At 39.3% G+C, this 14050-nt stretch overlaps 1 protein-coding gene across 1 annotated transcript in view; it reads right to left on the bottom strand.

Moving 5' to 3' along the window:
- The window catches only part of LOC123680742, a 257482-nt gene that overhangs the window by 47703 nt on the left and 195729 nt on the right, over window positions 1–14050 (bottom strand). Inside the window, exon 14 of the mRNA XM_045618792.1 lies at window positions 4631–4873. Within this exon, the coding sequence (XP_045474748.1) occupies window positions 4631–4873 (243 nt within the window). The remainder of the gene's footprint in view (window positions 1–4630; window positions 4874–14050) is intronic.

Raw genomic sequence — 14050 nt, 5'->3', positions numbered from 1 at the left:
ATTCTTCTCTACCTCATGCACAATTCGAAATTACATAAATACCAACTTTTAATATGCACCATTGAGTGATTTGTAAAGAGACATGAAGAGGTCCTTGTGGAACTCCAAACGAAAACGGCAAATCCATATATCATAAACCAAAATCCCTATAACTCTCCCCGACTTCCTTTCGTGCGTCACTAAGCGAACAAGCCAGTGTTACCAACCCCTATAAAACCTCGGAAAATCACCTGAATCTCCCCCCAAAATCCGATTAGAAGCGGAGGTAAATGTGTCAATTCCGCCCTTTCTGAACATCCGACCAGCCTCGAGCCGTCACTTCGCGAATATCGAAAATTGGAAGATTAAATTCCGTCGGGAAAATGAGTAAAATATCGTGGCGGGAAAGTCGGGAAAACTGATGGTGGAAGAGGAACTGACATTAATTTACTAGACCTCGAGCATTAGGGAGAACTCGGGGCTAATTTGGAAACTTGCAAGAGGGGCGGAGGGGAGGGCAATCAATCTGGGACCCTCTACGATAGGTGAAGACAAGGACGCCCCAACTGAGAGCTTTATTAGCGTTCACTCACTGGTTTTATCTGGTAATAAAGGTATGTTAGAGGGCCAATCTGACTGCTATTCGCGTTTCGGAAACTTTTTCAAGTGGGTGAATCTTTTGATGGTGGAATTCCAACTGGAAGAGTAGCGTATGAGGCAGTTAGATTCTACAAATATTGAGGTATGGGTGGTAGATCGAATATGACTTGAATGTTAGGTTAGATTTTGGACAATTTTGATCAATTGTCCATTCATTGTGAGGGGTAGTATTTTATTGTTATTTTTTGGTCGAATTCTCCTTCTGGAACTTCAACGAGAATGGAGGTATTGAAACAATAGTTCATTATTCTCCATCCAAGCAAGGAGAGGTGAATTATAATATTTCTTTCGAGAATTTATCAACCTGTCCACATGGAGAAATTTATAGGAAGCTTCGGATACATTTCATTATTTTTTTTTCAGTTATAAATGTCCAGTTACCTCACATCAGCCTCACCTACCAAAAAGGCTAAGATCGTTCTCCAGAAGGAATATTCTGCTCTATTATCGTTCATCGTATATTATGTTCAGGGTCTTTTTCTATACTTTCTCATTGTTACTTTTGATACTGATTTCCAATTATATTGGACTTTGGTGTATTCGAAAAAGACCACTTTTTCATTAGACCCCCAATCAAGTGTATAGATAAGTACCCCACAGGGGAACCTTTATATATTTGGATCATTGTAATAGCGTTTTTCAAGAGCTTGAGAACTTTAAATAACAATATAAGACAGAAATATTGTTGAAAAGAATTTTTGTGTCCCCTATCAGAGGTATTCTCTGCATAATGTGATCTACAGCTTGCCTTCCAGTTCCAGAGTTCTAATGAACTCCAATATCTGGGATGGCTTCAAGGAGGCTAATTCCTCACTTCTACAAGTTTCGTATCCAAAGCAGGTTTAGCGTTGGCTAGTGATGTCGAAGCATTCCATTTCCAGGTGATCCGGAGATTCTTCCTCTTGTCCACAGAATCTGCACTTGTCATTTTCTGTTAGATTCATTCTCATTAGGTGTTTCCTAAGGCGACAGTGCCCTGTGAGGTAGTGTAGTATATTTTTACTAAGATTCAGATACTTCTTGGATCTCGCAGAGTCAAAGTTTCGAAGAAACTTTTTGGAGTGATCCAAACCAGGAAGATTCCACTAGTGTTTCTCTTGAGGTTTTTTCCTTCTCTTAAAACTCTTTCTTGTAGGTACCTTTGCCTATATCACAGAAAGGTTCTCTTCATTTCGTTTAATTTCTGAGTGACCGGGAACCCAGACTGAAGAGATCTTGATATTATTGCCTATTTCATTGAATTTTCTTCGGCACTCCAAGACTATCTTCGAATCGATGATATGTGAGCTCAGTGCTTTGATTGCAGCCTGACTATCAGAATGAATCGCTATTTATATCACATTTCTGATAGTTTATTGCTACACACTATCAGAAATATTATATAGCGATACATTCTGATATTCGGAAATAGACAACACCCATCGAAACTTTTCATGCAGCTAAAAAAACACTCGCTATTTGAAACAGAAAATTTTCAGAAACTCGAAAACAAATTACAATAACTAAGATCTGATTTCTGATATCACAGTATTTTCTGGAAAGAGTAAGTGAGTCCTCGTAAATTTCTTTTCTCTTATAAGTTCTAGAGATGCTCCCATCGAGCCTCAAATTCAGCACACCCTGTACAACAACCTATAACATTCCTTCTACAACATTTTTCGATCCCGAGTCGGCTATATTACGCACAGTCGGGATTAGAGATCGATCCCAGGGTTAACCCAGTCTATCCAGACTGACTTCGCACCATCCAGAAGTGAGTGACAGCTATTTTGTCAGGTGAATGGGACCCGCGGGAGAAGGGATTTCTGTCGGAACTCGGGATTAGGTTTTATCGGAACCTGAGGGCGGAACAATAAACGAACTGCCAGCTCCCTATCAGCTGTTAGGCGTGAGGGGGGGGGATGCTTGATGCTGCGATCCTTGGTATTGCCTGTGAAAAATGCCTGTTTTGGCGTTGAGATGAAAACAGAAGGTTTTTTTTCTATAACTATATGGAGTAAAGCATGAATTAGGAACTTATGAGTTTCTTATTTTTAATCCTATCATCTCAATATTATTTTATTTTCGTCCCGTTTTCATAAATCCTCAATTTTAGATTGCTAAAGTACTCTTCCACTGTTTGTCTTGATAGGACTTTATTTCAACATCTAGAGCAGACACACGACAACTTCCTCAAGCAAATACTTAAAGGTTTGAACTATCCATCAGGTGTAGTAAAAAGAAATCTATTTTTTTTGCATGAAAAATGAACGATTTGATTACCATAGTATGATCTGATTTATTAGTTGTACAACTTTGCTTCTGCCGTTTTGCAATAGGTGGCTGTAGCGGAAAGTGGTAGTTGAAATAAATTGATCGTAGATGTCATACAATAAGCTTAGGTATTTGTAAACATAACTCCATCGAAATATTAGTAGATTTGTGTCTGCGTCACGAAGTTATTCTCGATTAAACATGACAGCTTATGAGCCAAATTTTTGTCATTTGCAGAAGGTTTTAATTTTCTGCTTTCATATGAAGGAATCTGCGGCTGAGGCTCATCGAATGCTCTCAAGTACCTATGGTGAGACCGATATTAGTGAAAGAAAATGCCGAGAGTGGTTTCAACGCTTCAAAAACGGTGATTTTGTCGTCGGAGATCAGCATGGTGGTGGAAGAGAGAAGGTAAATGTAGAATTGGAGGCATTACTTGATCAAGACTCGTGTCAAACGCAACAAAACTTGGCAGGATCATGGGAGTGACGCAACAAGCCATTTCAAAACGCCGGAAAGTAATGGGAATGATTCAGAAATAAGGAAATTGGGTGCTGCATGAAATGAAGCCGAGATATGTTGAACGGCTTTTGTTTGCTTGTGAACAGCTGCTTGCAAGGCACGACGAGACGAAACATGGGTTCATTTATTACGGTTCCAAGGTCATGCTCAGTAGTTGGAGGGACCGCTCGGCATAGTGAATTTTGAGTTATTAAAACCGACTGAAACAATCACACGGCTTGGCTGACCAGCACTTCCAGTCTTATGAAGAAGTAAAAATTGGATCGATTCGTGGATCTCTTTAAAAGATGACCAGTTTTTTCAACTCGGGATTCGTACGCTGCCCGAAAGATGGAGAAAGCGATGGATAATACTTTCAATCATAAATGTATAACCAGGTTTTCACAATAGAGCCTCGATTTTCTAAAAAAAAACAGCGGAAACAAAGTAGTCCGCCAATGTATTTTTTCGGCAACCGTCCGGGAAGTGCTCACTTCCCGGACGCTTTTTCTCTGAGAAAGTAGCCTAGTCCGGAAAGTACGTACTTCCCGGACTAGGCCGGAAAAGAATCATAGAATCCATAGCAACCGAGATAACGGCTGACAGTTCATATGAAATTAGTTGTCAAAAATTTGCATGTTTTTTTATCGCAATCGCAATAAAATATGGAAAGCAGCAGCGATAGTGTTATTTTACATGGTTGCCGAAAAAATATTGTACGCAACACGCCCGAAAATGGTTTTTTTTGGACCCACAGACTCGCTTACGCTCGTCCTGGAATTTTGTCTATTCGTCCAAAAAAACCCTATTTTCCGGACTTGTTACGTAAATTACTATTTCACAATAGATTCTAAATCCAGCTTATTCTTGGTTTTATAGCCATCTTGATTGAATTTGAATATTTACTCATATAAAAGATACTTCAAGATTCACTTTTAATTAATCAGTGAAATCTTTTTCCACTAGATATCCCACTTAATCTGAAGAGCAACCTATAGTTGACTACACGTTAGGAAGCATGGTGCTAAACTGGCTACATTTGAGTTTTGAGTTCTCCACTCACTCCAGGAATGAATGTGTCAGTGCTTAGCTTAGCTAGAAGCTCTAACTGTTCAAATTTTTTTTCATCATCTAGAGGAAATATCAAAAATCATATAAAAATTTCAGAAATGCCACAGGCACCTCAAATAAAATCATCAAATATCTCATTAATTGTTTGAAACCGAAGAATACATACCTGACTGTCGATAACAGCCTCTCTTTGACCCATAATCCCATCTATGACATCGAAAAGGATGCGACCTCCGTCTGCAAGATGAGAACGGCTGCTGTTGATGATAGAGATCACATTCCTCACGAGGGTTAACAGATGAGCACCCTCTCCAGGAAGTAACCGAGGTCCTTGGAGGCGTCGCAAAATGGCATTTATCGTTTCTGAAGGACCATACGGTGTCTCGTAGCCCAGACGGAAAGCTTGAAACTGAAAAAAAAAACAATGAAAATTATTATAACGATCAATAAAGCTTCAGCAGAAAAAAAATTATGAAATTTTTTATTTTTACTATTTCATTGAAATTTTGAATCTTGTATTCTCAAAGTATATTCTTTATGAAGTTATAAATTACTGGGGATAAAATGACGCCAAAAGAAAATTATTTCTTTCAGTATCCACAATGGATCCTTCGATTTTCGAATTCAATTAGATTGAAGATAAATGATCTAAACCCCCATCTGCATATCTCCTCAGGGGGTAGCTTAGGCTCTTATTACAACGATCCCCCAATTTAAATCGTAACCTGACTACCCCCCAACAACGCTTAGTTATTCACTATGATAAATGCCGATAAGTGGGGTAGACTTCCTCCATACTCCTTCTCCCCTCATTTGCCACCTCTACAATTCCCCCATCTAATGGAGGAGCCGTCAGAAAATGGATAGCACTCCCATTATCTCTAATGAACGTTTCCCGACTTCTTATACTCATATTCATCGATTTAGATAGGGAGGAAAGATGAGAAGACCCTGTAGATTCTTCATGATTAAAATGATGATGCTCAAGTACTGGACAGTAAGTAAGTTATTAATTCTAAAAGTGCTGAAGAGAAATATTGAATTACTTCTCGACGATATATGAAATAGGTCAGGTACGAATGGTGTAAAAACACTAAGAGTAGTTTTTTATTAAATCACGATAGTCTCTGAACACTTCACTTGATGAAATTCTATCATTCATAATCATTGAAAGGAGGAAGGCAATGATCCCTCTCTTAATAGTAATATCGAGTGCTATAGAGTTTTTGAGTGATCCATGTTGAAATGAAGTTTTTGGAGGGGCTAGTACAGGATGGTGTATAGAGGAAGGGCACAATAGAATCATTGCTTTTGGGATGGAATGTCATTTCGGTAACTATGAAACAGTGGACTGTGCAAGACTACAAGTTTGCGTTTGGTCCCAGTAGATGTTCAATTATGGCAGTACAGCGACTTTTTTGTTTATATCTCAAGTTCCTGAACTGAATTGAAATCTAAAGAGAGACTGGTAGCAAAGTAAAAAAAATTACTTGGAACCGCGAGCATAATAAGAACACAAGAAAAATTCTTAGAATGGGGATTGAACATTCAGCGCAATGAGACGTGAGAGTTGGAGATATGAATAAATGCATGAGATCTTGCAGTAAAATTTGTTTCTCCCTCAGAACAACCAGCCAAAACACTACCAACAACGAAAATATTTTTCTGTATGTATGCAACTTATTTTTGAGGATGAAAACCTTAATACCTTTACAAGTAATAAGGATCATCGAGACAAAAAACATTATTCTTCTTTTTTAGTATCTCTTCTAGTGCAGTCCTGCTTTTGGGGGTGTGAACTAACGTTGAACGTTCATAACTGTCCAGTCACTTATATTCCTCATTCAGGAGTGTTGTCTTGTTCCTGGTCCCTGGTTTTCTCCCTATTCTGCACTTTATTAGCAATTGGAACAATTGAACAGTATCAATACGTGTCTGCAGTAGGACGATTTCTGCCTTTTAATACCTGTGAATAGCTCTCAATCTGCATTAACATTGTTTATCACCCTGTCATTTCATACTTAATCTGTCCAAGAAACCCTGAGCATCCTGCGTAAGACCCACATTTCAAATGCTTCTATTCGCCTCAGATTTGCTAACTTGACTATCCAGGTTTTCATCACATTCAAAAGAACAGGTTATATATAGCATTAATGGCATAGTTTCATGACCGAGAATGCGTTACTTGGAAGTTTTTCCATTCACTCAAACGCTGATCTAGCATACTCTATTCTTGATTCCATTTCGATGTTTGGGTCTAGACAATCAGTTATCCAGCATCTCAAGTACTAGAATTTGTTCACTTGTTCTAGGCTAGGCACCGGTTCTCTAGAACCATATTGGCTGTTATATTATTGGTCTTCGAGATTACTATGACCTTTTTCTTTTTAGATTCATTAATGTTTCGTTCTCTCCACCCTTTTCCTAGACAGTATCCATTATCATTTGTAAGGGTACCTCACAAATAGTAAATATGACCGTGTTGCCAGCATCTTATGTTGCTTAGAATCACTCCATGAATCCTGATATCCACTTCGATGTCCTTCAGTGCTTCCTTGAAAATTTCCTCATTTATTCTTGGATTTATCCAAGGTCTTTCAAAGGTAAAGTTATAGACATCTCTTACGTGCTCAGGATGATATTCACAGGGATTGTAGCTGTGTTGAATAGTGATGTACCACAAGGGAACGTTCTGGGTCCCATTTACTTCTCCAGATGACTTGTTTTCGGTTTGTGTGATTGAAATTTTTATTGGAGTTAGTGCCAGTGATGAATTGAGAAGGATTGTAGAGGAGAAAACGATTCTTTATCAAGGAAAAGCTGGTTAGACTCTAATTTACCAACCATATTAATTGCACAAGCAGCATTCGATCGAATCCTAACTACCTTCCAAGGACATTCAGTTCTTCTGTGTGATAAATGCCTTTAAGTGAAGTCGACTGCCTCCACACCCCTTCCCCCTCTCTTCACCACCTCCCCCCTCCTCCCCAACTAATGGAGGAGCCGTCAAAGAACGGATCGCACTCCCATTATCCCTAATGAACGTTCCCCGACTTCTTTAGATGGCAAATTCATCGACTGGACCTTGAATCGGTCTAAAATTTTCGTAGGCGTCGTTGGCGACGGATCCGGTCAGGTAAATGGAGCGGACGACGTCGCGACGGGCGTCCTGAATGGGCGCAATTACTCAAATCGCATTACGCGGACCGATCCTAGATGGCTCGGAAGTTTAACGAGTTCGCCGGAGTTCGATAAATTCGGGGATCCCGTGATTTCGGATATAGGGAGATTACGGACGGTGCGACGTCCTGCTTACCTGGCCGGTTGGGGATGAGGATGCTGAGGAGAAGAGAGGCTTGAATTGAGATTGGATTAATTCCGGGGGGTTTCGGGCGTGATTAGTTACTTGGAGTTTTACGCTATCTTTAGATTTTGGAAAAGTTGGATTTATTTCGTTACGGTGAAGTGAATGGATTGTGATAGGGTTTCTCATCTGCCGTTTTCAACTGGGAGTTGAGATTGGGAGAGCTTTTCTCGCTTAACAGGATCTTTGCTAATTATTAGGACAATAGAAAAGTCCCCAGTCTGATGCACAGATGGTGGTGCTAGTATTAAATCCATATGATTTTTAGTTAGTACCAACCTTCAAACGATACGTGTTGAAATTTGACAGCAGTCCGACCATTATTTTGGGAGATAATGCGTTGTGACTGCAGCTACTTGTTTTTTTGAAAAAAAAAAAAAAAGAATTTCGTGTGCTGATGAAATATTGCTTTTTGAAGGAAATGAATACAGTTGAAGCAAAATCTTGGCTTGATGAAGAGAATCCGGGATCTGCACCAGGAAAATCAACCATCATTGATTGGTATGCTAAGTTTAATCGTGGTGAAATGAGCACCGAAGATGGCGAACGCAGTGGACGCGCAAAAGAGGCTGCTAGCGATGAAAAAATCGAAAAAGTTCACCAAATAATCTTGAATGACCGTAAAGTGAAGTTGATCGTGATAGCAGACATTGTGAAGATATCATCTGAACGTGTACATCATATCATTCACGAATATTTGAACATGAGAAATCTGTGTGCAAAATGCTCACAATCTATCAAAAGCAACAACGTGTTAATGATCCTGAGCATTGTTTCAAGCTATTTGAGTGCAATTTTTGCGTCGATATGTGACAATGGATGGAACATGGTTCCATCATTTCACTCCGGAATCCAATCAACAGTCAGCTGAGTGGACTGCACACGAAGAACCGAATCCAAAACAAAGAAAAACACTACAGTCAGATGGCAGGGTTATGGCATCAGAATTCTGAGATGCGCAAGGTATACTATTCATTGATTACCTCCAAAAGGGTCAGACCACCAACAGCGATTCTTATTTAGCGTTATTGGATCGTTCAAAGGATGAAATCGTTGAAAAACTGCCCTATTTGAAGAAAAAAGGTGCTGTTTCATCAAGACAATGCGCCGTTTTACAAATCAATGAAAACAAAGGCGAAATTGCATGAATTGGGCTTCGAATTGCTTCTGCATCCACCGTATTCGCCAGATCTGGCTACCAGCGACTATTTTCTGTTCTCAGACCTCAAAAGAATGCTCGCTGGAAAGAAATTTAGCCCCAATGAAGAAGTAATCGCCGAAACTGAGGCCTATTTTGCAGCTGAAGACAAATCGTACAACAAAAATGGTATCGAAAATATCGCTATAATCGCTGTATCGCCCTCGAAGGCCATTATGTTGAATAATGAAATTGAATTTTGACAAAAAAAATGTTTTACTATCGTAGACCGGAGACTTTTGCATTGGCCTGTTATATGAAAGTAAATTTCCACAATTTAGAAGCATTGTTCTGGCTTTAAATGATTCATTATGAATTATTCTCCTTTAACACTTATGGGAACAGAAGTTTGGCATTGTCAACTGTCAAACCATAGACAACAATCATCGAAACTTCTCATAGAGATAAAAAAAACACCCATTACTTGAAAAATGAACGTTTTAAAATCTATTCACGTCCTCGATCATCAGAAAACTGTTAAGCTCTCTCTAATCACCAACATCAAAAATTCCACCCCTACACCCTCAGCAAATCGACGTGATCAAATAGTGGCCCGGAGATGGAAATTAACTAAAAATGGCGCCACCAACCCCCTTAGCACCACCCCAACCCCCATGCAAACATCTGCGGTAATAACATAATGAACCGTTCCCCCCACTTCTGAGCGATTACCATAAAACACGAAAAGCGTCGATGGGGAATTTATTAACCACCTGTAATCTATTTTTCGAAGGGGATTTCCGGGATTTCGATATTGTTCGCGCGACCCTCCTCCTGCCCGCGCGTCTGTAGCGCTCGCCCGCAGCCGCTACACGTAGCAGGAAGCGATTTGGGCAGAGAAACGCTCAGATAGATGGTGGGGGATTACATCGGGCTCTCTGCCATCGAGCAATTTCCGATTTGGCTCGAGTTTGACGGCTTCATCTTCTCCGCCATCTATCGGGCGATCGGGCGAAGCTCGTGCGGTTTTTATTGCCGCGATTGGCGTGGATGTTTTGTTGGTTGTTTATTGTCGAGGTTTATTGTTGAGGTATCGATGAGAGTAGGAGATGTGATTTGTTCGTTGTTTTGGTTGTTGGGTGATACTAAGATGCACAGAAAACCTGGTGTGTCTACACCTTGAAAACTTTCAGACAAAACGGGAGATTTTTCAGATTTATACCTACTTGATTTCGAGGGATCGCGTCTGTTTCAGATGGCGCATACAGCGTTTATATTTGACATTTCTCTCGATTCTTGGCTCTCGTGACCTTTGAGTATAGAACAATAATATTGTATATTCTATGCTCGTACCAATTTCCTATAATCTGTCATTATATTCCATTCATTTCATTAAAAATTCGATAGGGTCTGACTCGTAATTTATTGTGAAAGTTTGTAGAGTCTAAAATCAGTATTTCATTGCTAAACGGCGCCAGGCAGATAGCGGAAATTCGAAAATTTCTGGGAAGCGCTACCTTACAGAACTCTGGTGAAGCAGAACGCCAAAGCAACAGGTGAATATCTCAAAAAGTCTGAAACAAAATCGAATCGGTACACACAGGGATTCTATGCATCTTAGGTGATACATTGAGTGTGTCATGGTTGATCGATAGGTGCTATATGTTTGTTGTTGGTAGACAGTATATTTATTTATGTACCAAGGGTATGGAGTAGATGTATATGCCCCGAGGCTGACTCCTTGCAAACTCGAGGGTCTCTGGACTAAGGGTTTGTTGATCACCCAAGGGCATCTACTTCTTACTACCCTTAGTGCATAAAAACTCTTTAGATCATACAATAATTTTCTATGAGACGAACTAGACTTGCAATGAAAGGCTGTCAAACTTCAAATGTAAACATTGAAGAAATGGGAGAAACTTTCACAATCTTCGCAAAAAAGGCCGTAAAAACTAATTACCAAAAATGTTGCCGAACTTCTCTGACAAAGAGTATGAAAATATTTTAATATAGATGACAGAAATCTGTGTGGAATGAATGTATGTAACTGTGCTGCTCAGGTACTTATCCGATCTCTCTAAAACATTTTTGTCGAATTTTTTATGGCCCAAATATTCAATGGAAAAAAAACTTTGAGGGTAATTAATAATATTATCTGCCGTTTGTCTTTCAATGCTCGGCTAAAACGCATTAATTGCGTTAGATAACGATCGTCTGTGATTGTCTCAGTCACAATTCATAATACACTAGCTGAGCTTGTCTCACTGAATACTAGTGAACCCATTTTTCGCCTCCAGTCATAATTCGATGCGAAAATTCCTTCCGTCTTTGCCTTGCAAGCCGCTGTTCACAAGCAAACAAACGCCGTTCGAAATCTCTCGGCTTCAACTCGTACGGCACCCAATTTCCTTGTTTCTGAATCATTCTCATGACTTTCAGGCGTTTTGAAATGGCTTGTTGCTTCATTCCCAACGATCTTGCCAATTCTTGATGCGTTTGACACGAGTCTTGATCATGTAATGCCTCCAATTATGCATCTTCGAAAACTTTCACCGATGTAACTATCTATATTTATTTACCATATATTGGTCCACTATTTGAAGCAATGATCGAAACGATATCGGCCAAAAATTTCTGGCTAGAGAAGATGTTCTGAGTTTTTGTAATGAGACACTAAAAATGGAAGTTCTCAATATACAAAGTTGCATCAATATTTTGTGTATTTGATGGTTATATGCAGGCAATCACGTTCAATATAGAAAGTCTTTTTCTTTATAAACGAACTAGAGATAAAAACCGATGAAACTGGTGTTTTCACGAAAGTAAAAGAAGAATATGAATGGATAGTTTGGAGCAGTTGAGAGAATACATGTCTATTCTCCCACGGGATTGTCCAGAACGGAAGATTTATTATTTGACTCATAGACGACGCCATTGCGCTATACAACTAGTTCGAAAATACACATTTATCAAAACCTCATGTATCGTTGCAAATTATCAGGTTTTGTGCAATTGTCTGTATCAAACATCAGTAACAGCCAGTATGACTACATTGAAAGTTCAAGCTCATTGAAAAAGAGTACGTCTGTTGCAGTAGGATTATGGATATACTGCCTCTATATATTCTACTGCAATAGACGTACTCTTCAAAAACCGAGGTTTCAAGAATAATTGTAGGCATACCATTTGTTTCTAAAGGATTGAGTTCGAGTCATCGATCAGGTTTGTTATGCCTTCGACCCATATGAAATTTTGTTTTTCCAATAATTCAAATAATATTAATCTGCTCAAATTGAAATTTGGAGATCAGCTACAACATATTGAGAGGGATATCTATAGGGTCCACTTCTAGGTTAAGCCCCCCCTACGCTACCGAGAAACTAATTTGGCCTTATATAGAGTGCACTCTTCTCGAAAATCGCAGTATTGGGAAATATTACCCCGATGGCCTCTCCCTTAATACTCACTTAGTATCAAACCATTATACTTCATTTCACCCTCCACACTCCGTATTAATCGGAATAATTACTCCCTTAAGCCTTTTCACCCGATCTAATTCCATTACCCGATCCGACCTTATGCCCCGATACCACTTCACCCCTACTCCCACTCGCCTTATTCGACTTTACGATCATCGCCTCTTCTGCGTCCACCCCGGACGCAACTTAGAGCGTATATATACTGTATATACACTGTGTCCGTGAAGTATGGAACAAATTCATTTTTAACTAAACAGACCATTTTAAGAAATAATCCTGAAACACGTCGATTCTTGATTTCAATTTACCGTATTTTAAAATAATAACTAATATACAGAATGAATTAATTTCGAGTAATGACGCCACCATAATTTTTTTTATGGAACACCCCCATTTTGTCTCAATTTCCCGATTACTCTAGCTGAGCTGGTTCCAAAAATGTATCACATGTTGATTCCAATTGGTACAGGGTGGACAAACAAACAATAGTTTTGTGTGTGCTCATAAAGTAACGCGTAACATTCTTCATCAGTTAAATTAACAATATTATCGAAAATAATTATTGTCTAGCGGCAATTGGTTTGAATGTTACACCCTCTAGTTTGTTACATTTTCAGATTAATAAAAATGTATAAAAATAAGAAACAATTTCTTTCATATTCTGTCTGCTAGACTACAAGTACCAAACATGTTTGGAAACAGCTCATTTTTATTAATCTAAAAATGTTACAAACTACAGGGTCTTACATTCAAACCAATTGCCGCTAGACAATAAGTATTTCCGATAATATTGTTAATTTAACTAATAAAGAATGTTACGCATTATGAGCACACACAAAACTATTGTATTTTTGTCCACCCTGTACCAATTGGAATCAACACGTGATACATTTTTGGAATCACCCCAGCTAGAGTAATCGGAAAATTGAGACAAAATGGGGTTGTTCCATTGAAAAACAATGACGGTGACGTCATTACTCGAAAGTAATTCACCCTGTATATTAGATTATTATTTCAAAATACGGTAAATTAAAATAAAAAAATCGACGTGTTTCAGAATTATTTCTTAAAATGATCTGTTTAGCTAAAAATGAATTTGTTCCATACTTTACGGACACAGCGTATATTGTATATACAATCATCGCCTCTTCTGCGTCCGCCCCGGACGCAACTTAGAGCGTATATATACTGTATATACGGCAGGCAGTGCGGCCCATATGGCGCCGTGATTGCCAGGCCATTCCAGAACTGGGAAATGCCGTTTCCGGCAAGGGAAAATCCCTTTTCCGATACGGGGCCGTTGAGATCTACGTACACCTGTCGGTTTTACGGAGTCTACGATCGTACGATAGCCGGAAGACTCGGTTGTTGCGGCTTGTTGTGCGCCCTCTTGCGCAGCATAATGGGGCTTGTTTGTAGTTCGGTTTGCGGTTTTGAAACGTGTGTTAGATTGACGTCGATACCGATACGGTTTTACGATTGTTCGGGTGATAATTTCGTCGTATTCTGGTTTCGACGTGTCGGTTCGTTCTGGAGACACAGATGGCGACTCCGGTTGTATATTACTGCGGTGCAGACCTAGTACTGAGATATATTGGTTGAATT

Source organism: Harmonia axyridis, chromosome 5 (assembly GCF_914767665.1).
Source record: "Harmonia axyridis chromosome 5, icHarAxyr1.1, whole genome shotgun sequence".
Taxonomy (NCBI): domain Eukaryota; kingdom Metazoa; phylum Arthropoda; class Insecta; order Coleoptera; family Coccinellidae; genus Harmonia; species Harmonia axyridis.
The sequence above is the reverse complement of the archived record's forward strand: the minus strand, read 5'-3'. Positions and strand labels throughout refer to the sequence as shown.